Source organism: Pleurodeles waltl, chromosome 10, assembly GCF_031143425.1.
Source record: "Pleurodeles waltl isolate 20211129_DDA chromosome 10, aPleWal1.hap1.20221129, whole genome shotgun sequence".
NCBI lineage: Eukaryota > Metazoa > Chordata > Amphibia > Caudata > Salamandridae > Pleurodeles > Pleurodeles waltl.
The window spans coordinates 980,532,144-980,556,157 of NC_090449.1; the positions used below are offsets into that span (position 1 = coordinate 980,532,144).

Consider the following 24,014-nt stretch of genomic DNA (forward strand, 5'->3'; position numbering starts at 1 on the left):
CTATGTGATTCTGATGTAGTGTGGTTCTCTAGAACTCATTCTTTTTCTCATTTACATGCCTTTAATTGGTTTAGTACTATCTTCTTTCACTTTGGTATTTGCTCCTCAATTTTCTACAGCTATTGGTTCCTTCCTACATTCACCCTGCCACACCACTTCCCCAGTTCTAGGTCACATGGGGTTAGTAGCAGTCTCTCCCGATGCTGGCCATATTTAGGTGCCCAGTACTGCTATTATCATTTCTCACTAAATCCCTGGCTCAATCACTTCTTCTCCCTTTTCTCTGCCTGGTGGTTTGCTCCACCACCCCACCCCTTATCTGCTCTTCCTATTACTGATAGGGTTTCTATCTCTTTTGCTACCTCTAGCATTGTGGTAAACTGACATCCTTGTTGCCTCATTTCTTACTACAATACTCAACCCCGCACTGACCACAGGTTCTTTTTAGGCCATAGTAAGACTATCAGGTAATTTCTGGCCTGTTTAGGTTCTATTTTTTTTTTAATGTTGTGTGTGAAACTATATGTGAATGAAACAAATGTTCAGATTCAACTGAATTTTCCACAGTATTCAGTCAGTAGTTAAGTAGCAACAATAAACCTTACTTATGTGTTTGCTATTTTCTTTTTGCTATTTCTGGTTCATAAAATGAACAATCTCCTGTGAACACAGCTGGAATTTTACAATGGAAAGTATTGCACTAACAGCAATACCGAGCTCAAGGGATTAGAATCAATGTTTTCTTTGGTCACATTTGCAAGCGGAAAGTTTACTTATCCTTTTGGTTAATGTTTTGTTTTGTAATTGCTAACATTGAAAAGAAACAGGTCAAACAGGTATTCTATAAAGCAAATTTCCTTGAGACTTAAAATGGCAAACAATGCATTCTTATTAGATTATGAGGATCACCGGGTCTCTGTTGCTTTTATTTGTAGGTCTCCAACACACACACATCTCCAATGTCATCCAGTTCAAACACCACCGCTCGTTTATTTTGTCTCTCATGTTCAATTATTTACCATTTGTAAATCTGTTGACTCTTTAGGGTATTATATCAAATATTGATTTACCTGTATTCAAAGCCTGATATTTCAGCTTGAGGTCTGAAGGATCTCTTTCATAGGTTGTGTCAAAATCCGGTATGTCAGTTTCATACTGTAAATGAATGATTGATATTAAGATACTGAATCAGTACTAGTAGTAGCATAGGTTCACTGACCTCTCTTAAATTGGTCAAAATGTATAATCTTATTACAACAATTTGATATAATAATTGTTAAGAGGAAAAAAAAACAAAGTCAGGAAATTTCACTATTCTGCACCATAACTTTTCACGACTTCAGATTTTATTAAAAGACAAAAACCAGAAACATTGTGTTGCCACCGGGTGTTTCCGTGAAACAAGTATTTGGTTAAAATACAAGCGATTTTATAGCAGCTTATTGCACACTTAAAGTTGTGTATGCTGAAATAGTTTCTTTAGAAGGTGCGTGTTTACTGACAAATACAAGTCTTCGTTATTTTTTCCTTCTTTTCCCGTGTTTTTATTATAATAACAACAGCCATTATGTGTTTCATCCACCTGAGCATTTTGTAGGCTCTTCTTGACTTGTCAACAGATAATACTCACAATACTCACAATACTGAATACGGCCATCAGAAAAGCAATGACGGTAAACATAATAGTACGCGCAGAAACCTTTATCTGAAATTTTTAGTGAAGGTCGCAAAGACATTAGAAAAAGTAATTACATTTTATTGGAAAGAAAGAATATTGCATCGAGGAAATGTATACTTTTGAGGAAAGTCACATTTTATAAGGAAACTCTTTTGTGTACGGAGCTTTAGGTGTGCACATGGCTGTGCCACATGATTATTTCGACTGTAGTAACAATTTTTTGAGATCCATGAGACAGAGGGGCATATTTATACTCTGTTTGCGCAGTTTGTGCATCATTTATTTTATGCAAAAACGGCGCAAACTTAACTCCATATTTATATTTTGACGCTAGACTTGTCTAGCGTCAAAATATAGGAGTTAATGTCATTTTGTGGACATGTGAACCCAATTTATGTCAATGAGATGCAAGGTAGGCGTTCCCGTCCAAAAAATTACTCTAAGCCCATAGCGCCATATTTATCCCCTGTGCAAAAATGGTGCACGGGTGGGAGACAGGCCTAAATCATGGCGCTAAGGCTGCTTAGCACCATTATTTAACGCCTGGTTCAGACTAGGCGTTAAGGTACCTGTGGACCCATTTCCATGGCCAAACACCATGGAATGGGCCCACCGGTGCCCACTCCAGGCACCAGGAACACCCCCAACCTCACCAGAGGATGCAGGACCCAATCCCAGGTAAGTAGGATAAGTATAGGTAAGTATTTTGTTTTAATTTCTCAGTGCCATTGCATGGCACTTGGTGCAATGGCCACGCCCAGGGGACACTGGTCCCCTGTGCTGGCCACTGGGGGGGGTGGGCACGACTCCTGTCTTTCATAAGACAGGTGTCAAGTGTTATGGATGGTAGTGCATCAGGAAATTATGCTAGGCTGGTTCACTGCATTTTTTTGTCTCTAACCAGCCTAATGTCATTCTTGGAGGCGAAACCCCCTTCACTCCTACCGCCACCCCCACCCGTCTAACGTCATTTTTTCTGACGCTAGCCCAAGCTTAACACTGGCTTGCAGCATTCCATAAATTTGGCGCAAGGCAAAAGTAAACTTTTTGATGCAAAACTGTGTTAGTGCAGTTTTTCACCAAAAACTATTAAAATGGGCCAGAGTTTTTAAAGTAAACCCTTGCAGATTTAAAGTTTATAAATCAATCATAGTTAAACACAATGTACTGTGAACATAGTTTCCTCAGTGAACTACAGCTAATAGACCGATATGATGAAGATGGTTAGTGATGGATTGTTTTTGTGCAGGAAGGAATAACTGCACAAAACAATCCTAAGAGGCTTTCTCCTCTTTCTATGTGGGTTGTGGAATGCAGCATGCATAGAGTTAGTAAAAAACGAGAAGAAATACAGATTTTTCTCCTTGTTAGGCCTACGATTTTGGTGCATTCCCAGGTTTACAAGTCCTTGTAAATCTAGGAATGTGTCAAAAGTCATGGGAGTTGCTAGGGATACCCACCACAACAACCATGGAATGCCTACGCAGGCCAGAGTGAGACAACTCAGAGATTTACACTGCATTGCCTTACTCAACATTTTTTAAGCCAGTCAAAGCCATACAAAGTGGCGTTGGGTGACTTAAAAAATATGACTTAGTGGTTTGCACCACACATGTATCACACTGAGTGGTGCAAGCATGGTGCAACCTACTCATAATTATGCCCCATAGTGCTACTACACTTTTTTTGACATTGCAAACAGCTCAGGAGGGCTTGTTTGTCTAGATTGTGAAACAGGTCTCTAAAAATAAATTATAAGACAATTGTGATCTGAAAATGCAAACATTTTTACTTAAAATATATTTTACCAAAGAAACACACAAAACTGCAAATATCACCTGGAAAATATAAATGTTTTCCTCAATAATAAATAGGAGGATGAATGAATGAAATAATGAACAAGAACATATATATTGTGTTAAACTAAGCAAGCCATCCCTGGACTGGTCTTGACCAACTGTCAATCGCTGAATAAACTGGGAGAAGATGCCAACTGGAGGAATATCTATTCTTAAACATCAAGGGCTTGTTTCACAAAACATTTGCTAGGATTTACCTTTGTAGTAATCCTGGTCTACAGTAGAACCCCAGAAACACCACAAGAGTAAAACACACTTACTCATTTTAAAATCTCTCTGAATCAGGGCCAAAGTTATTAAAGAATTTCCTAAATGGTTCTCAGTTGCTTTTCTTCCTGATGCACAAGAGATGTGTTGGACCTGACATCTTTGGTGTGGTTTCTCCTCAACTTTTTACTTTTCATCCTGCTTGACTTAATTTTTGCTGGCCTAAGCACATTTTACAATTGATAACCAGTGCAAAGTGCTTGTGCTCTCTCCTTTAAGCATGCTAGAACTGGCTTACATCCAACTGACACATTTAAGTCCCTAGTAAAATGATACTACATGTACTTAACACCTGTAAAGCAAATGCTACTAGCGGTCCTGCAGCACTGATTGTGGCACCCACTTAGACAGCCTTTTAAGGATGCTTTAGGCCTGCCATTGAAGCTTGTATGTGCAGTTTTAAAATGCCAATGCATCCTGCCAGGATACATCTCTTGCCAGGCCTAAACCTACCTTTTTAATTCATATAAGTCACACCTAAGGTAGACCCTTTTCAGCACACTCCTGGACCTCACAGTACTACAGAAGAAGGACTGCTGTGCTGCTTCACTCACAGAAGAACTGCCACTCTGCTGCCTTGCTATTCTGATGCTCTGCTGACTGCTGCCATGCTTCTTGAGAAGTAAGACTTGATCTGCATCTCACATCTCAGGCTGAAGTGACTCCAACAGTCAGCGGGCTGACCTCCTGTTCTGATCTACAGGGACATAACAAGCTCTGGAAGCTCCCTGAAACTACTTAGCTGACCATCTGCCTGTATCTGCCTGAGCCCTACTGGTCTCTGCTGGAATGAGCTCTTGACCCCCAAGAGGTGCCCCACAAGTCCTGAACATTTGGTGTGTCATCAATTGAGCTCCTCACCTAAGATGAAATCAGAAATTCTGAAATTTTGGCCTCTTCGGGAATGCAAAGGGGAATATTCATGCCAAGATCTTGCAACTCATGCCACCCGCACTACCCACTAACATGGAGCTCTGTTAAACCCAACTCTTCATGCCATGGAGACTTCCAGCAATGCCCAGCAACTCAAGATCTGTATTTCATGCAAAAGCATTGATAGTTCTCAGTGACTGCCAAAATGAAGTTCCAGCAATGACTGTTTGCAACTCCCAAAAGAATCTTTGCGCTACAGCGACAACAGTCTGCGATGATCTGCCTGCTCTTTGTGCTCCTCCCGGCCCCTCTCACAAAAAAATGGAACCCTGCATGCTAGACTTTGAAGGTAACCCTTTCAGCAGGATTAACCTGGACCCTGTATCCAGCACACACTCCATCACGCTTGCCCTAAACTTGTGACTTTCACCTTTCGGTGCTTTATTTACCTGCAATGTTTAAAATTGCATGCCTTTGCCTATACTGATTTTTTTGTCATTTTGGTCCAAATAATTTATTACATTTTACTCTATTTTTCAAAATTGTTCTAAATTGGTGTGGGATATTTCTGGTGTTATGTGTTCAGTTTATTACTGTTTGAAATGCTGCATGAATACTTTACACGCTGCATCTAAGTTAAGCCTGGCTGCTTTGTGCCAAGCTACCAGATGGTTAAGCAGAGGTTAATTTGGTGTTTGCTTTGTTTCACTCTGTCAGAGATTGTGATTACTGCCTGAGTAGGTATCACCCCCTAATTCCCCAACCAGGAACCTAATTTTCAACAGAATAAATACCTTATTTTAAAGGCAAAAAAGACACTATCAACTTCTGACAAACAGGAGGTATTTGGATTAGCATGACAACCATTATCTGCTTCGTTTAGTTTGTAAGGTGACAAGAGCAGTTATCTGTGTATTAATACTGATGCATATCAAAAACTCCTTTCAAGTAGGAGAAGCATAGCTATATTGTTCCTGTGTAGAGGAATGCATTTTGGAAAATGTGGCAAGTTTCTCAGGCACTAGAAATGCTCCTGGCCCTCTAATCTGAGTTTTTGGGATTTGAAGTAAGCTTTTTTTTGTTGTTATTTGAAATTGTGAATGCATATTATTTGCAGAGGTCATATTTGTGCAGAAGTTATACATAGTAACCGAATCGTGGGAGATTCTAAGGCAGCAATTCTTTCAGATTTTGTGACTGGAAAACACTTTCTCAGATACATTGTTGACTTTCGTTGTCATAGTCATGACTCTAACAATTAACAGTTCAAACATACATTTTGTTGCAGACGTTATTTGCATAAAATATGTTTCGAAGTGGGGTTGTTGGAGTAAGATTGACATAGCAGTTTTAGGTAACAAAAAATGATTTCAGAATTTCAATTATAGTTTTTGTTCATTTTACCGCTCTAAAGCCCTGATTTAAGAAAAGTGGATCTGCATCCAGTGCAGCAGCACTTTTCTTGCGCCCCTTAGCACCCCCCTAACGCCACCATGTGTGCGCCGTATCTAAGCTGTGGCTCACAATGCCAATAATGGGTGGAACTATCGTAAAAATGTTGATGCTAGTTTGTGGCTTTGCAGGATTAGCGTAAACAGTGTTGATGCTAATCCTGCAAAGCCCATTGAGGCCCATTGAAAATAATGGCATGCCTCCTTTTAACAGCTTCTCTTAGCAGGCATTAAAAGAGCCAAAATAAAGGGTTACAAAGTGGTGTAATGTATGCATTGTGTCACTTTGTAAATTTGTCACAGTGATTTTGGCCTCGTTGGGCCACATTAGCACAAAAAAAGACTCTAATGGGATGCAAGAATGCGCTAGAGGCTCTTAAATCAACCCCTAAAATGTTCAGGGTTTTCTCCCCAACAGAGTGGAGTTAAGAGCTGACATGCACCTTGTTAAACATTTCAGTATTTTTTTCCAATTGCTGAAATGGCAGTCCTCAACAGGCTAAAATTATTATTATTAAAGGCGAAAGCAAAAATGTGCTTGTGTTCTAATTAAATTAGGCTCCAAAAACTGCACCAATTAATTTTTAAGCAAACCTGAGAAAAAGGAGGATTGAAGTCATTTCTCAGGTTTGATTCATTTTTTGTAGGTCTCCTGGTAAAACATGTTTTCAAGAGAACCACAATAGCTATCTGAAGCACCCACGCACTAGGCAGGTCATGTAGTCCTTTCTTTACCTGGTTCTAATAGTGAGAACAAGTCTAACTGCACTACTCAGGTTTCTATTCATGGGCCTCTAAATCTTCTGTATTAGGTGGAAGCAAACTTTGTGAAATTTTGTTGCAGTTTGCTTCTGCATACTGAAAACAAAATTTTGACCTAGACCTAATCAGCACAGATGTCTAATCTCTGTAAAGGTCGTTTTAGTACTGCTCTAAGAAATATCCTTAGAGGTTAAGGTCGGAGAGTAGCCTTTTGCATGTGTCTTAGGAGCAAACCAGAAACTCCTTGTAAAAGACTCTACATAAAGAAGCCCACATTCCCTAGGGTGTATCTATATCTCAGACATTAGTAGGAGCAGTCACGCTCAATGCTTACCCCCAAAGATCTGTTGGAATTAGCAAAGAACAACAATCCAATTTACAATTTAGTCAGAATTATAAATAATAAATAACAAAGCAAGTTCATAACTGTAGCACAAATAAAATTGAGCAAGATGATTAATAGTTGTAATAACTACTTTAATTTAAATTGATAGAACAATCTAAAGTTACCTTTACACTTTGCAAGTTTTTCTGATCCTCAAGGCTCTTCAGTGACAGTCATCTCAAGGCGGTACAGATGAGGTCTCCACAACTATGAAAGTATCTGCCACTGTGGAGCCCTCATCGGCTACATCCTACAGCTTTGACCTGATGGAGATTTTTGAAGTCCAAAACAGTGACAAAGTCCGAAGGTAAAGATTTTCACCACAGCTCAATCCAGCGACTCCTCTGCGATGATGCCTCCTTCTTGGACACCTACTGCTGCTGTGCACTGCTGCACTGTACTTTCTAAGGAACTTTTCTTCAGCATTTCTTCTAAGTCCAAAGGTAAGTTGAGACCAGACCCCACCCAACTCATATATCAGGCCTCTCTTCCTTCACGGTCAGCTTTGACATTTGACCCGGTCTCCTGGGACCATATACCCATAGTTGGCACTTTGATATTCTAGGCACTATTTTACACTAAAAACTTTAGAAATTCATACCTCGCATTCTAGTAAATGGATTTAATTTGATTTAGTGTCATTTTATTTGCTAACAGTTGCTCTATTTTTCTAAATTGATTTGGGATTTTTCTTATGTTGTATTTTCACTTTATTACTGTTTGAGTGCTATAAAATACTTTACACATTGCCAATAAGCTAATCCTGATTCCATTTGTGCCAAACTACCACCACAGGTGAATTTAGTGACTTCGGTGGTTCACCCTTACAAGGATTGTGACTGCTGCTTGGGAAGAGTTTTCAAAACACTCGATTTCTTACAGTTCCCCTGCTGCTGATTTTACAAAGATTCATTATCTTTATTAAGTAGTGCCTAGGGTTAATGAAACGCCACTGCCAATGAAAGGGCATTTGGGAAGATAGAAATGTTTCAAGCACTGACATCATACCACTGGAGATGGCCAAATTATCACTCTCCATTAAATAGGTCGGAAACTATGTCCTAGTAATGTTCGGCAGACTTGCAATTGTATACACGTTTCCTCTAGAGCCAACTAGAAACAGTGATTTGAGCATTAAGCCCTCAGCTTCAATGATCTACATCTATTGCTCATCGCACCCATTTGACCCTTGCACCTCCCACTGGAGGTAGTCAATTCCCCAATAGCCAACTGGGCAGGCTCTTCGTCCAGGATGAGGATCAGGACATTGGCACTACCTGCTCTAGGAAGGAAATATACAGTTCAGGGAAGTCAATGTATTATATTGGGTGCATGATAGCCAAGGGAAACAGATCATTCATGAAACACAACATTCAAAAAGTGGGATAAATGTGACTCTCTCAATTATCAGCACAAAAGAATTCAAGAAACCGAACATTCAAAGAAAGTCAAAAAGTACTGGTATTACACTTGCTCAAATCTATTTTCAGGCCGTGTCCTGGTGTGAGACTCTCTGAATTAAAAATTGCCATGCACCATAGCACTCAGTGCTGCACATCAGCAGTGAATATTGTGCTTGGAACTCATTCGAGATATAACTAACTACACCTGACAAAAGCCTCTTGAGAGGAAAGAACCGAATCACATTATGTCGTAAAATGATAAGCAGACCAAAGGCAGCAACATTATAACTCGGGAAACAAACATATGTCTTCAGGCCCTCTGGTCTCAACAGAAATGCTCAGGAAATCCCATGGATGGGAAGAACTATAAAGAGTTATTCCAATGTTAACACCACTTACTACAAGCAACTAAACAGGAAGTTACTAGGAGACCTAACACTCCCTTTCTCTAGGGACGTTCCAAGGGCATCCACACTCAGGCATCTTCAGCTAAAGGTGGAGGAGTGAAAATCCAACTACTGATATGACATCTTAAGGGCCAAGGGAAAGGACCCCTGTTTTTCAAATGGCTCACCTCTTAACTTAACCACACTCATTGCCTTCTACCTATGGATTTACATCCTGCCCACGTAATTGTTTGATCATGTATATTTGATGTTCTCCCACAATACCCGTGGTAACACAATCCAAATAAACCCATCAATATTCCTCTTCCAACAGAACACAACAAAAAAAAACTGATCTAAAATTAGACCCCATGCTGAGCAAAGAAGGCACTGTAGTCTTGCAGAAGACATTGCAGAATTATCAGGAATTCAAGAAAAAAGCAAGCATGTAGTCACCAGACCAATTCGAATTTTTGGACAGGAGTGTGTAGGACAGCATCTGTGGCACATTGGTTTGTGTTAGCTGTGGCAATGGTGCAAAGGAAGGTGTGTGGTTCACTACACACAACCATCTTTGTCAATGAAATATGGTTTTCCTCATTTCGACTAATAAATTTAGGGGCTTATAACAACTTTGGAGGAGGTGTTAACCCATCCCAAAAGTGACGGTAAAGTGACGGATATACCACCAGCCATATTACGAGTCCATTATATCCTATGGAACTCGCAATACGGCTGGTGGTATATCCGTCACATTTGGGACGGATTAACACCTCCTCCAAAGTTGTAATAACCCCCTTAGTGTCCTATTGCACCAGACTACATTATTCCGCGTACCAACAAACTAGAAAATGGTGGAAGTATCACTGTCATCAATATCCCAACATGGCTGGCCACAACTACTACACGTCCATCAAGCTCTGATTCTTCCAACTTCTTGCTCCATAGCACAGACCATCACCATCCACCATCCACTAACTCTACTCTTCTCTTTTCCCTTTCATAACTCTCAGTTCTTCGCTGTGCCACTATTAGCTACTCTGACATTTGTTTCAGTGACTGTAAACCCTAAGGTAACATAATTCCATAAAGGAACTCTTCCTCTACCAATTCACAATATAATTACATTACATCTCATCAATTTATCAAACCACACAGAATGCACTATTCTAGCTGCCACCTGCACTGCCAGCGCTGCCTCACTTATCATTCATTAACACTCTTCCTTGACTGTCTGACCACTTAACTTTACTCTTTGATAGTCTTCCCTTCAGGACTGCCTATAGCAGACAACCATACCTAACTAAGGAAGAGCTTTGTTCATAAAAGAACGGTCCAAAAAATAAAGTCAATGCCAATCCATCTTACCCTGGTATGAACTTTCATGTCCATGACCACAAACACAAATTCTAGCACTTGGGTGACACTCACATCCCTGGAATATCAGCTCATTCAGAGGCAATTTTGCACACCATGCTATACCAAGGAATTCTTATATATAAAATAAGCATTCTGTAAAAAGCTGTGGCATTGCTCGCACCTTAAGCACTATGGGCCAGATGTAGAAAGCGTTTTGCATGGCGCAAACTGTGAAATTCGCAGTTTGCGCCATGCAAAACACGCATCGCGATGCACATTCCCCTTTTGCGAGTCGGTACCAACTCGCAAAATGGGAATGCGACTCACAAATAGGAAGGGATGTTCCCTTTCTATTTGCGATTCGCACCATGATGCAGAATTGCTTTGTGACCGTGGACACAGTCGCGAAGCAATTCGCAGTTAGCGCCCATGTCAAGTGGGTGCTAACTCATTCGCATAAGGGAAGGGGTCCCAACGGGACCCCTTCCCCTTTGTGAATGTCGCCAAAAAGATTTTTTCAGAACAGGCAGTGGTCCAATGGCTTCATTTTTTATTTTGTATTGCAACTCATTTTCCTTTAAGGAAAACGGGCTGCAATACAAAAAAAACAAAAAACAAAAAAAACTGCTTTATTGAAAAATCAGTCACAGACATGGAGGTCTGCTGTCTCCAGCAGTCCACCATCCCTGTGAGTGCAGGGAATCGCAAGGGGGTCGCAAATTGCGACCCACCTCATTAATATTAATGAGGTGGGTCTTTGCAACCCCCTTGCGATTCGCAGAAGGTGTCTGAGACACCATTCTGCATACGATTTTATCGAACAGGCATGTTTTAGCCATTTCCTGGTGCAGATCAGAGATGATTTTTGCCACAGACACAGTAGCAATTATTTGCTTACCATAGCAGATAGAGAATAATTGCAATAGCAAACAGTCTTTACTCTGGGTACATGTTAGAGGATCAGAGAGCAGGAGTGAAGCATGCAGTCAGCTTGATGATGGCTAATTTGGTGGCGATAGAGGCAGGGAGTCCTGATACATGACTTTGAGGACTATAACCATTTAATTAAATGTGACTCTCTATAAACGAAGCCAATGGAACTATTCCAAAATGGCAGGAATATGTTGAAAGTTTGGTACAGTAGTAATGAGTGGTGCAGCAGAGTTCAGGATCATTTGCAATCAGGTGAATATTTTTTCCAGGGTGGGAAGATAGCATTTCTATGATCTTGCTGAGATTGGTTTAGGGCATTGAAAACAAAAATAGGAAAACTCTTATCAATGAAAGAGAGAACAGGGCACAGGTTTTTCAGTCGAGGAAATCAAGACTTGACGACTTTGGCAATCTGTTACTCGAGCAGTAATTTAGAAACAATCAAGATGCGGACCGATGTTTTGTACCATCTGGCAGGATGGAACTGGGACAAAAATTAGGCTTGGGCACAAAAATAAAGTGGCACCAATTAGCGAAACCGAGAGCTAAAAATAGTGGCCCATGTTTACAAATGAGGTCACTTTTGATCTTGTAAAGACATGCTGTATGGGTATTTTGCAAAGTATGGGAGATCTTATAGATTTGTGCTTCCCTCAGGCATTGTTTTTGGTAATATCAGGGAAATCAACAGTAAATAATGACGCAGCGGACCAGACCATAACAAAGACCCACAAGTTTCTAAAACAAGCATTTTCAATGCAAAGGGGCTCGCATTTGCTCAAGTTGGAGCTATTTGAGTTGTAAACTCATAACCTAACTTTTCTTGCCACACAAATTAAAAGAAAAAAAACACAGCGCGATCACGCTACGTAAAATGCAGTGCGATCGCAATGAAATTGAAAACGAAAAAACGGAGTGCGATCGCGCTATGTAAACCCCAGCGCGATCGCGCTGTGGGGAAAAATTAACAGATAAAGTAATCCAGAAACCAGTCTCAAAACATCGAGCCTGGTATGTTTCTAGTAGTTTACCGGTGCTGTGTAGGCGGGCTAAACACTGGAACAGGCATGACGTATGCATACCTTTCACAAATGAAAGCAAGCAGATTTTAAAGAGCAGGGCCAGGAACCAATGAAAGAGACTGACATGACCTGAGTGTGGTTTGAAGCCCAAAGAGAGATTACTTTATGGACAGAGTGCTTTGCGCTCGCCCAAAGAAACGCCCACATACTGATCTGGGAGACAAGCCCATCTGGCGCTGCCTGATTACCCTTTAGGCCAGTCTGACCCTGCCACCTGAGAATGCTTGGGATGGGATACATTATTTCTGACCAATGTAAGAGAACTTGTGTGGTGCTTCATGCGGGGGTAATTAATAGGTCCATTTTAGATAGTTTTCATTTTTTTTTATTTGACATCATGCACAGATTCCAGAAGAGGTTGAGGAAGATGGACAATACATCAACCTTTCTTCATATGAGACCAACAATAAGTTGGGTGTCATCTACAATCATAAAGGTGCTATATTGCTCCCCAAAGAGGCACGAAAAATGACACATGTAGATAATTGATTCATAAGGAAATGCACAATGCAAAGTTATTTGTTTGGAATTAAAAAGGGGCAGAGAGACTAGGGGTCATATTTACTAATGTTTCACTCAACACGGTACACAGGACAGCAAACAAAGTTGCAATCTGTAGAGATAATGAAGCACTGGTAATATAACCACCTTAGCCCTATCCCAAGTTGAAAAAGGTCAAACATGTTGTTGTCCTTGACATATCTCTGTAGTTGGCTAAAAAGTAGACTTCCAACTAGTGTCAACCAATAATGACCATATGTCAGTGAAAATACCAGAATTCAGGATCTATTAAAACACAGTATCAGCTCCTTAATAAGTTATTTGTAAGGTAAGTGTAGCCAGACTACTGGCACAGGGTTTAGTGGGGACCTGAGGGACACCTGTTATTAATAATTTGAAAAAGTGCTGTTTTAGAAATATGCTCAAATACCTCAAATTTGGAGGTGGCGAGGGCAGGAATGAAAGCTCGCTCCAGGATAGAAGGCTTAGGAATACATTCACAATTTATTGTTTCTCTAATATTGGCAGTTTTAATATAGAAGTAGTCAGTTAGGTCTTCATATAAGTTCTCGACAGGCTTAAGTCTGGACAAACCATGCCCCCGAGTAAACTTGAATGAGATTCAAATGAGCTGGCAAGCTATTGACCAATCACAGCTCCTGGGAAATACAATGCTATAGTCAATCCCTACTTACCTCCATGGAAAGATAAAGAACAGCACCTTTCTCCAAGGCTGCCAGTCTGTATTTAGACTACAATGCAGCAATGAGGAAGCCAACATCCAAGTAGATGATAATAATATCTAACTCTAACTGTTTTAAAAAATGGGCTTTGATTACATCATCCTTCAGTGGTTCAATTGTTACAAGAACAAAAGATCAAGCAAAGCAGCTCAATATCTGACCCCAAACATGTGGCCTGGAGTCTAATGTTCAGCAACCTTCGACCTCTGCATAGAACCTCTGTGAGTTCTCTTTGCGGACAAGCACAACAACAGTATCAATAAGTGTTTTATTGTCTTCCAAAGCCTTTTCAGAAACATCTTAAATTTGGCCTTGCTATTGACCCATCAAACTGGCTGTTAATGTACATACTGAAAACGACAAAGAAAGGGGAGTGAAATGCCTTAGGAGTTGGAACATCAAACCCCCAGACTTCCAAGAGCAGGACTGGCCATTTGGCTGCTACTAGTCATTGAGTGCCATTTTTACAAGGCTCATGGTGCATGGCAGAAATGCACCATATCTACAAAGATACAGCACAGTTTTTTCCTCTTCCCCTGGCTGCCACATAAACTGCTGCCATGCACCAATGCAGGCACTCATGGTCCAAGGGTGCCCGTGTTGTGGGGATGATAGTTTTTGTGCAGGAATAAGCAGCTTCCTGCACAAAAACAATCGATGTAGGCGATTTCGCCCTTCTATGTGTGCTGCAGAATGCAGAACATATAAAAAGAGGATAGAATGGGGAGAAATAATGATATTTCTCCCAGTTGCATCACTCTTACACCACCCTTGGGGTGGCATAGGCATTTGACTCATTCTCAGGTTTACAAAACCTTGTAACTCTGGGAATGTGTCAAAAATCCATGGATGTTGTGTGAGAACACCCACGCAACACCCATGGAAACGCCTCCCTGACACAAAGTTGTTTTGCGTGGCCATGTAGATATGGGTCAGCAGCCTACTCCACTGGTGCTTCACAAAAAGTGACTCACCAGAGGAGCAGGCTGCTTGTAAATATGGGCCTCACTGTCACCAACATAATACAAATAAAGTAAATGTACCTATGATTCTTGTGAACCCATCTAGCAACCTCAAGCCTATCCTTATAGAAATCCTACCGTGAAAAACAGAGAGTAACTCTGTGCCTTTTCTGAGTCTCTTAGACAGTGCTAAGAATCTTATTAAAAGTTGGTTGTCAGATGAGTTACAATTTACTCTTAAATCTGGAAACCACGTTTCATAGGGTTGGTACATAATTCAGTGCCCTTTGCTCAGACGGTGAGTTGTACTAGGCGTGTTCCTCTTTACTCTAAGTCTTTAATTCTGATTTTATACTAATCCAGGCATTAGTCCCGTTGATCCTGGCTTCACTAAACTTGTCATGTTGTGGTTTTTGTTTTCATTGTAAGCAGGAATCCAAACGCAAACTACACAGTGCTGGTTCTGAAGATTACAGTTATGATGTTGATCCAAAGAGAGATCCTGATCAGAAGGAAGGTCAGAGCGGGTTCAGCACTGCAATTCTTTTTTAAGCAAAGCAGTGTTTATTGCAGTTGGCTCAAGATGGCTGATAAGATTTCACAATACACTTGACATTATTGGAATTTCAAGATGGGAAATATTATTTTGAATTGCATGATATTCAAGAATTCTTTGAGGAAGTAATTCTCATGTCCTGCTGAATAGTGTCACAGAAACACAGTTTTTGACTCCCTTGAACATCTTCCTTCATGCTACAGTCCAACCGATGAAGAGGCTCTGAGTCCCAGGTAGACTGAAAGAATTTCACTTGCTAATTCCACCAGCTAGCATTATTTTCGAGGTCTGTTACATCACATAAACTCCTTAATGGCAAGGGTTGTTTGTGAATTGAAATCAAACCTGGTTAAACTGATTTGATGACACTCTTCCATCAACCTAGTTTCCATCCATTTTCCACCTTGAATTGCATTAAACAGGCTGATGAACGGAGTCTGGAAAATGCTCTCCTATGAATTTTTGTTTATCCCTACGTTCGATTTTCCCAGTTTCTATCCATTTTTCTGCTTTTACTACCAGGGAAAGGCTTTCTCAATTTTTCTTGAGCCCCCTTGCCTTTTCACACTTCCCAGCACATAGGGGCATATTTAAGAGAGGCTTGCGCCCCCGGAGCATCATTTTTTTTAATGCTTTGGTGGCACAAGTCTCTTAACCATATCTATGAGGCTATGAAAAGCCACTTTGCATGGCATGGTATGGCCTCAGAGAAATGGCATAAGACAAAGCAGCACAAGTCACTCCTTTTCCTTACTCTGCACCAGGGAGGCGTTGCATGGGCATTGCAGTGGGTTTTCCCATGCAACACCCTTGGATTTTGATGCTGCCTGAGATTTTTTAATCATGTATACCTGGGACAGCACCAGAACCTTATGCCTCTAATGAGCAGGCGTATAAAGGAGAAATATTGTAATTTCTCCAAGTTATTTCCTCTTTCCATCCGTGCTACATTCTGCAACACAAACGGAAAGAGGAAAACTCTTCTCAGGATTGGTTTGTGCAGAAAGGTGTCCCTTCCTGCAAAACAAACAATCCTGCATGCAACACAGACACCCTTGAACCTGGTGCAAAGGTGCCTGTGTCATGGTGCAAGGGTGCCTGCATTGGCACTCGGCATCTAATTGTCTGCCAGGGCAGAAGGAAAGGACAGGAATGCACTGTATTGTATAAATACTGTGCATTTCTGGCCTTTTACATTGGTGTAGGGCACCGTTGCATGAAGACTTGTGGCACTGCCCTACACCAATTCCCCTTAAATATAGGCCACAGTGTTTTTTCCCTTCTTAGGGTCATTACTCTGCTGATATTTGCTTTATAGATGTTTGTTCTGTATAAATCCCCAAACGTGCATACATGCAAAAAGCAATGTACTTCACACTAGTTGCTGGGACATGTAGAAGGAACATGTTACCTCAAGCAAATATAAGCTTCTGAAGAAGATAGCATTGTAATATCCATCCCTAGGCCACCTTAATATGAATCTTGACAGCACCTGGATACCCTCACAGGTGACAAGCGGCTCTACAAATCCACCTTACATTACATTACATACATGGGATCCTGTAATCTTGTGTTAAAGCTAATCTAAAATATCCTTATTACAGGTGACTTGTGACACAGCTTGTTGCCTGTAAAAAACAGAAATGATGTAGCCACTCCACTATAACAACTTAATATAGAGCCAGGAGACAATGTGAAAGGCAGGAAGGACACTGATCATAACAAGAGCTGCAGTTAAAAAAAAAAAGAAACATGACTTCTTCTTTTGGTATGTTTTTGTAGATAAGCAATTATAGGAACAATATGATCGCTGCATGTTTCTTCAAATTCCAAGCTACAGTATATTTTTGACTTGTATAGAATTGGATTTAATAACTTTGTGTAACAGATGTCTAGTTACTTTTTGATGTGTTTAATTGTGCTTTAGAGAATCAAAGTTTATTCTTTATGTTTGCAAACATGATTTCTCATTCAAGAAAGAGCAACGCACAAAGGATTTAAGCAATTGTGGGAAGGTTGGTGAGGAAACAAGGAAATAAATACCCCGTCACCTTGACAATATGGTAACGAAGTCCTTGGAGACATGCCATATCCTTATAATGTATGACAGGGGGCACTTTCTCACATATATAAAAGGGATACTGGTGTGAAAACATACTTAACAGCTATAATATGAAACAAGAACATAATGCAAAGATGAAAAACTCTCAGGGTTGACAGGTTGAAATAATTCAGTTTGGCAACATTTTAATTAGACATTTCTAACGGTAAGAGGGCAGAAAAGGAAATACAAGCAATGGGTTCCAAGATATTTATAGAGTTTATGAGGGCTAGTGCTTACTTTAGAATCCTCTGCTTCTTTTGGTTTGACAAAAAGAAAAAGTGCATTTTTTGTTATGGAACTTATGTACATTTTACACATCTTTCATGGTGCTGACACCTCTCATATCATATAAACGTTAAAGGAAGGTTTGTCTAGCTTAAGGAGAGCTGAAGGTAAATCTATTTCCAGTGGACTTTGCTGATGCAATATTTTACCTCTGTTAACTGCTTCTTCAGTTATTGTAATTGGCCTTATATTGATAAAACAATGCCTAATTCTCTAAACATTGTTAATGCCTAAACTGAGCACATCATTTACAAGGACAACATTTCAGTCTTGACTCACAAATGGAATTTGCTCTTGCATGTGATCTTATGCACACATCTGTCCATGGTGTCTTACCTGTCTGAAATCATGTGGTTTCGGGTCCTTGTATGGTCCTGAAGGAAACTTTCCATTCTTCACAAACATGAGGCTAGCTTCGTAGGGGCCGATGTGAGGAAACCTGGTCTGCAGTTTGGGCGGCTCCCACCTCCCCATGAGATCAGGGAAGAGCTCCCCCTGTAACTTGGATAGCTCACTCACTGTCTCCCAGAATCTGATTCGGTTCCTTGTATCCACCTCTTCCCTTTCATACTCTGCTGTGAGCTGTGGCAGCTGCAAAGACCTGTACAGCCTGACACTGAAGTCCGGCGGCTTTCTTTTCCATATATCATTGTCCGGCACGGGTCTGGGTTGCACGACGGCTTTACTGCGCCTGATTGAGAGCTCTTTATTGGCAGAAAACTGTACCTTTCTTGCAAAAACAAAGGAAGGTTCTCTCCTTGCGCTCGGTGGTTGAACAGTGAATGCAAAATCTGTATCCATCTCGCACATCTGTAAGAGTATAAGAAATATGCAGATATCACACAGAGCTCTTAATGGCACATGGTTGTGTTGGCAGAGTAGCTAGCCTTTAAAGAAAAAGAATAATTTAACCTACGAAAAAACATAGGTTATTTAAATCAATAATAAGACATCGGGGAAAGCTTTGCACAGTAGTTCATCTGAAAATGAGCATACACAAAGCCGGCAAGCGTGGGATGAATGCTTTAACACAAGCAAACACATGCATGGGCAGTGAAACTAGACTTCTTGTCTTTGCCAAAGCTTGCCTTCTATTTCTTTTACAAAAGCATTTGAAAGTAGGTCTGCTTGGAATCATATTCATGTAGCTGATGGTGTGCCTGCCCATGCTCATCTGCAGTTGCGGCAGAGGTGCAGAGGTGCGGGGCATTTAAAAACACCTACCATCTCCACTCCTGCGCCATGCCACTCCTGAGGTTTGTCACTGGCACTGCAGGCACAGGCTCCCAGCCTGCCCTGTGGCCAAGCAGCGTCAGGCATGGCTGTAAGCGCCCAGTCAGGGTGCTCCCAGGCTGACTGGGAGCATGTACAGGCTCTCTCCAGCCCGGCAACAGTGTTGCCAGTCTAGAGAGAGCATACTGCTCATGTGTGTTTGGCTGGCCCGAGACGACTGGCCAAACATGCATGTGCTCTGAGGGGAGTGCTTTGTGCACTCCCCTCAAGTGCTTGTCACCCCAAAGCCCTGCCCCTTTACAAGAAAACAATAATAAACACAGTTTATTATAATTTTCTTGAAAAGGTTTTGCAACTGCCGCTGCTGACGGGGGGCAGTGGGGGGTGACGCTCCTCCGCCCTAATGGAGGAGCCGCCCCTGCTCATCTGTGATCTAGGATATCCATCTGCAGTTTTTTGTTAAAGGAATATAGGGCCATATTTACTAACCTTTTACGCAATGCACTGTGTTGCATGATAGGGAGAGAGCAGAAATGTGCTATATCTACTAAGGTATGACTCACTTGTGCTCTCTCATAGCGCTGGTGCACCTCAGGCAGCCTAGAACCAATGCAGGCACCCTTGCAACATGGTGTAAGGGTGCCTGCGTTTCAAGGAGAATTGTTTTTGTGCAGGAAGAGACAGCTTACTGCACAAAAAAATTCTCTCAAGGCATTTTCCTCTTCCTTTGTGTGCTGCAATGTAAGAGAGAAGAAATAACAAGGAAAAAAAATGTTTTTCTCCTCATTATACCATCCTTTGGGAGGCGTAGCAATTTCACGCAATCCCAGGTTTACAAACTTTTGAAAATCTGGGATTGTGTGAAATCCACGGGTCGATACAAGGGAACATCCATGTTCCAACCATGGAACACCTCCCAGCAAGAGGGAACATATTGCCGCTTGCGTGCCTTTGCAAATATCTACTAGCGTTTTGGGTCATGGATACGGCACAAAAGTGGTGCAACCCTGTAACCATGATGCAAAATGTTACTAAATCTGGCCCTCGGTTGTTTGTTACGCTGTGCACCGCATGGGTACCACCACATCATTGCCCAAATGTAAACCTGCCTGAACCTCTTATTATACTTATGCTGCTCTCTTGTGCTGAATTTTATGAGGTTTTTTTCAATGCAAGGAAAGCTATGTTTAGTCCTCTGGTGCCACCTTGTGTTTAGTATTGGACTTGCGGTTTATTTTTGTGAGGCTCTTACTGGGTTGGCCAATAAATGCTGGTGATGCGCATTCAAGGGTCAACATTAACTTAAAGCATGAATTATAATTTAGCACTTTATTTTATTATATAAAGAAGATGGTAGAAAAATCTAATTTAGGTGCTGTGCTTGTTGAAGAGCACAGGACCAGAGTGAGAAATCGGATGGCCTGACTCCAGAATAAGGCCCTTATTTATACTTTTTGATGCAAATCAGCCCATGGGCAGATTTACGTCAAAAAGTTTACCGTCGGCTAATGCCATTCCAACGCGCCAGCCGGGTGCCTTATTTATGGAATGACATTAGCCAGAGCTGCGGACTGGTTAGTGTCAAAATAAATTACGGTAACTGTGCAGTGAAGGGAAGACTGGGGGTTGTGCGCCAAAGAATGGTGCAAGTCAGGTTAGAGTCTAAAATATTGGCTCTGACCAGACTAGCGCCATTTTTTGACACACAACCCCCATAGCAAAGACAGGAGTCATGCCCCCCTGCCCAATGGCCATGCCCAGGGGACTTCTGTCCCCTTCTGTCCCCTGGGCATGGGCATTGGGCCCAGTGGCATGTAAGGGGGTCCAAGTTAGGCCCCCCTATGCCACTTAAAAAAATATATATATATATATATGTGTATATATATATATATATATGTGTATATATATATATATATGTGTATATATATATATATATATATATATATATATATATATATCTATACTTACATGCACTTACCTGAACTCACCATGGATGGGTCCCCCCATCCATGGGTGTCCTCCAGGGGTGGGCGTGGGTGGCAGGGGGTGTCCCTGGGTGCAGGGAAGGGCACCTATGGACTGCTTCCATGGTCTCCCACCATCAAAAATGAGCCCACAGGTCCCTTAAAGCTTGTCCTGACCAAGGTGTTAAAAAACAGCGCAAATCCAGCTGGGTGCATGTTTTAAGGCCCGCCTCCTCCTGTGCGTCATTTTGATGCCGAAGGATAAATAAGGCGCACATGCCTTAGAGTCATTTTTTGCAAGGGAACGCCTATCTTGCCTGTCATTAGCGCAAGATAGGATTTCACGTACAAGAAATGACTCAAACTCCATAAATTTGGTGCTAGGTGGGTCTAGCTCCAAAGAATAAATACGGAGTTAAGTTTGTGGCGAATTTGCGTGAAAAAAAAGATGCAAATCTGGCGCAAACAGAGTATAAATATGGGCCTAAGAGTCCAAACTCTTGCAAGATGGTGGCTTGCTGATTTTGCAGGTTCAACATCTTGGAGCCTACAGTCCTAAAAGTCTTTTAAAAATGCCTGCTGTGTTAAAAAAATAAAGTAAAAAGGATTCCTTTCTGTACACAAAATGTGTGTGACATGGACACCTAAGGCCCATATTTGTGCTTTTTGACGCTGAACTGCGCTAACTCAGTTCAGCGTCAAAAAGTTTAAGGCCGGCTAGCGCCACACCAAGATGCTAGCTGGGCATAATATTTATGGTATGACGCTAGCTGGCGGTAAGGTCCGGCTAGCGTCCAAGAAGAGGATGCTAGCCAGGTGCGGGAGGCGTAGGGGTAAAAAGGTGTTAGACTTGACAGCCTTAGGGTGGTCACCCCTAACTTTTTGCCTGCCTCCCTCCTCTTTTTAGACACTGTTTTTGTTGGTTTTAAGACTCTGCACACTTTACCACTGCTAACCAGTACTAAAGTGCCTATGCTCTCTCCCCTTAACATGGTAACATTGGATCATACCCAATTGGACTATTTAATTTACTTATAAGTCACTAGTAGAGTGCACTATGTGTGCCCAGGGCCTGTAGATTAAATGCTATTAATGGGCCTGCACCACTGATTGTACCACCCACTTAAGTAGCCCCTTAACCTTGTCTCAGGCCTGCCATTGCAGGGCCTGTGTGTGCAGTTTTACTGCCAATTCGACTTGGCATTTAAAAGTACTTGCCAAGCCTAGAACTCCCCTTTTTCTACATATAAGACACCCCTAAGGTATGCCCTAGGTAACCCATAGGGCAGGGTGCTGTGTAGGCAAAAGGCAGGACATGTACCTATGTGGTTTACATGTCCAGATTGTGTAAAACTCCTAAATTCGTTTTTACACTGCTGTTTGGCCTGCTCCCTTCATAAGCTAACATTGGGGCTGCCCTGATACATTGTTTGAGTGGTAGCTGCTGATCTGAAAGGAGTAGGAAGGTCATATTTAGTATGGCCAGAATGGTGACATTAAATCCTGCAGACTGGTGAGGCTGGATTTAATATTATTATTTTAGAAATGCCACTTTTAGAAAGTGAGCATTTCTCTGCACTTAAATCTTTCTGTGCCTTACAATCCACGTCTGGCTGGGTTTAGTTGACAGCTCCTTGTGCATTCACTAAGACACACCCCCAAACACAGGATACTCAGCCTTACTTGCATACATCTGCATTTTGAATGAGTCTTCCTGGGCTGGGAGGGTGGAGGGCCTCCTCTCACACAAAGGACTGCCACACCCCCTACTGGGGCCCTGGCAGACAGGATTGAACTGAAAGGGGACCTGGTGTACTTCTAAGCCACTCTTTGAAGTCTCCTCCACTTCAAAGGCACATTTGGGTATATAAACAGGGCCTCTGCTCCTACCAACTCAGACACTTCTTGGGGTAGATACTCTACCTCACAGACATGTTCTGGACAAGAAACCTGCTGGTGAAGAATCCCTGAACCAGACCTGCCAAGAGGAACTGCATGGACTCTCCTGGACTGCTTTTCTGAGAAGGACTGCTGCCTTGTGTTGCCCTGCTGCCTTGCTGCTCCCTGGCTGTGCTGAGAAGTGCTCTCCAAGGGCTTGGATAGAGCTCTCCTCCTGTTTCCTGAAGTCTCAGGACCAAAAAGACTTCACTCCTTCAACTAGACTCCTTGTGCAGTGAAAATTCAACGCACAGCCTGCTAAAAACGACATACAGCCTGCCCGGTGGTGAGAAATTCACTGCATACTGAACCAGAATGACGCAGCCCGACTTCGCAAGGAGAAGAACGACGCAGCGCCTGCATTGCGACAGGAACTTTGACGCACGGCCCACCGGATCGATGCACTGCTGACCTGGGACAATGCAGCCCGACTTCAAGAGAGGAATCGACGCAGCGCCTGCTGTGCGGGAGAAATTTCCACGCAATGCCCACTGGATTGACGCAGTGCTTGTGACTTAGCTCCACAAACCTAGGATTCCATGCACCATCCTAGGGGCGCCATAAAACCCCACAGCTCGAAGAGGAACCAAGTCTGTGCACCAGAAACCGACACAAAGCCTTCCCTTGCGTAGAAAATAATGACGCAAGTCGGTGTAAGAAAGGACGAAACCGACGCACACCTCCCCGTTTTCCCCGCATTGCCTCCTCTGCGGTCCCTTGCAGAGATTTTGAACATAAACCACGTCCTTTCTGCTTGCAAGAGACCTTTATTGTTTTTAAGAGACATTCATTTGTTTTTAAAAGACTTAAGCCACTTTGGCCCATATTTATACTTTTGTAGTACCGCATTTGCGCCACTTTTTGATGCAAAAGTGGAGCAAACTTACAAAATACAATTGTATTTTGTACGTTTGCGCCGCTTTTGCTTCAAAAAATGACGAAAAATGCAGAGCTAAAAAGTATAAATATGGGCCTTTATATCACTTTTACAGTGATATCTCAACATCTACTTATTGCATCTTTGATCGTTTTGACCTGCATTTATCCATATAATATATTATATATTTTTCTAAAACACTGTGTGGTGTATTTTTGTGGTGCTATATAGTGTTATTGTATGATTTATCGCACAAATACTTTAAACATTGCCTTTTAACTTAAGCCTGACTGCTCAGTGCCTAGCTACCAGAGGGTGGGCACAGGATAATTTGGATTGTGTGTGACTCTCCCCGACGAGAGTGATGGTCCTTGCTTGGACAGGGGGTAACCTGATTGGTAACCAATGACCCC

The 24,014-nt window shown here is 41.8% G+C and overlaps 1 protein-coding gene across 2 annotated transcripts in view; it reads right to left on the reverse strand.

Annotated features, from left to right (window-relative positions):
• The window catches only part of C10H7orf78 (chromosome 10 C7orf78 homolog), a 135,990-nt gene that overhangs the window by 76,590 nt on the left and 35,386 nt on the right, over window positions 1-24,014 (reverse strand). For both annotated transcript variants that reach the window (XM_069211823.1, XM_069211822.1), the window contains 2 exons: window positions 17,926-18,399; window positions 1,071-1,155 (listed from right to left, as the gene is read on the reverse strand). In XM_069211823.1, the coding sequence (XP_069067924.1) occupies window positions 1,071-1,155; window positions 17,926-18,399 (559 nt within the window). The remainder of the gene's footprint in view (window positions 1-1,070; window positions 1,156-17,925; window positions 18,400-24,014) is intronic.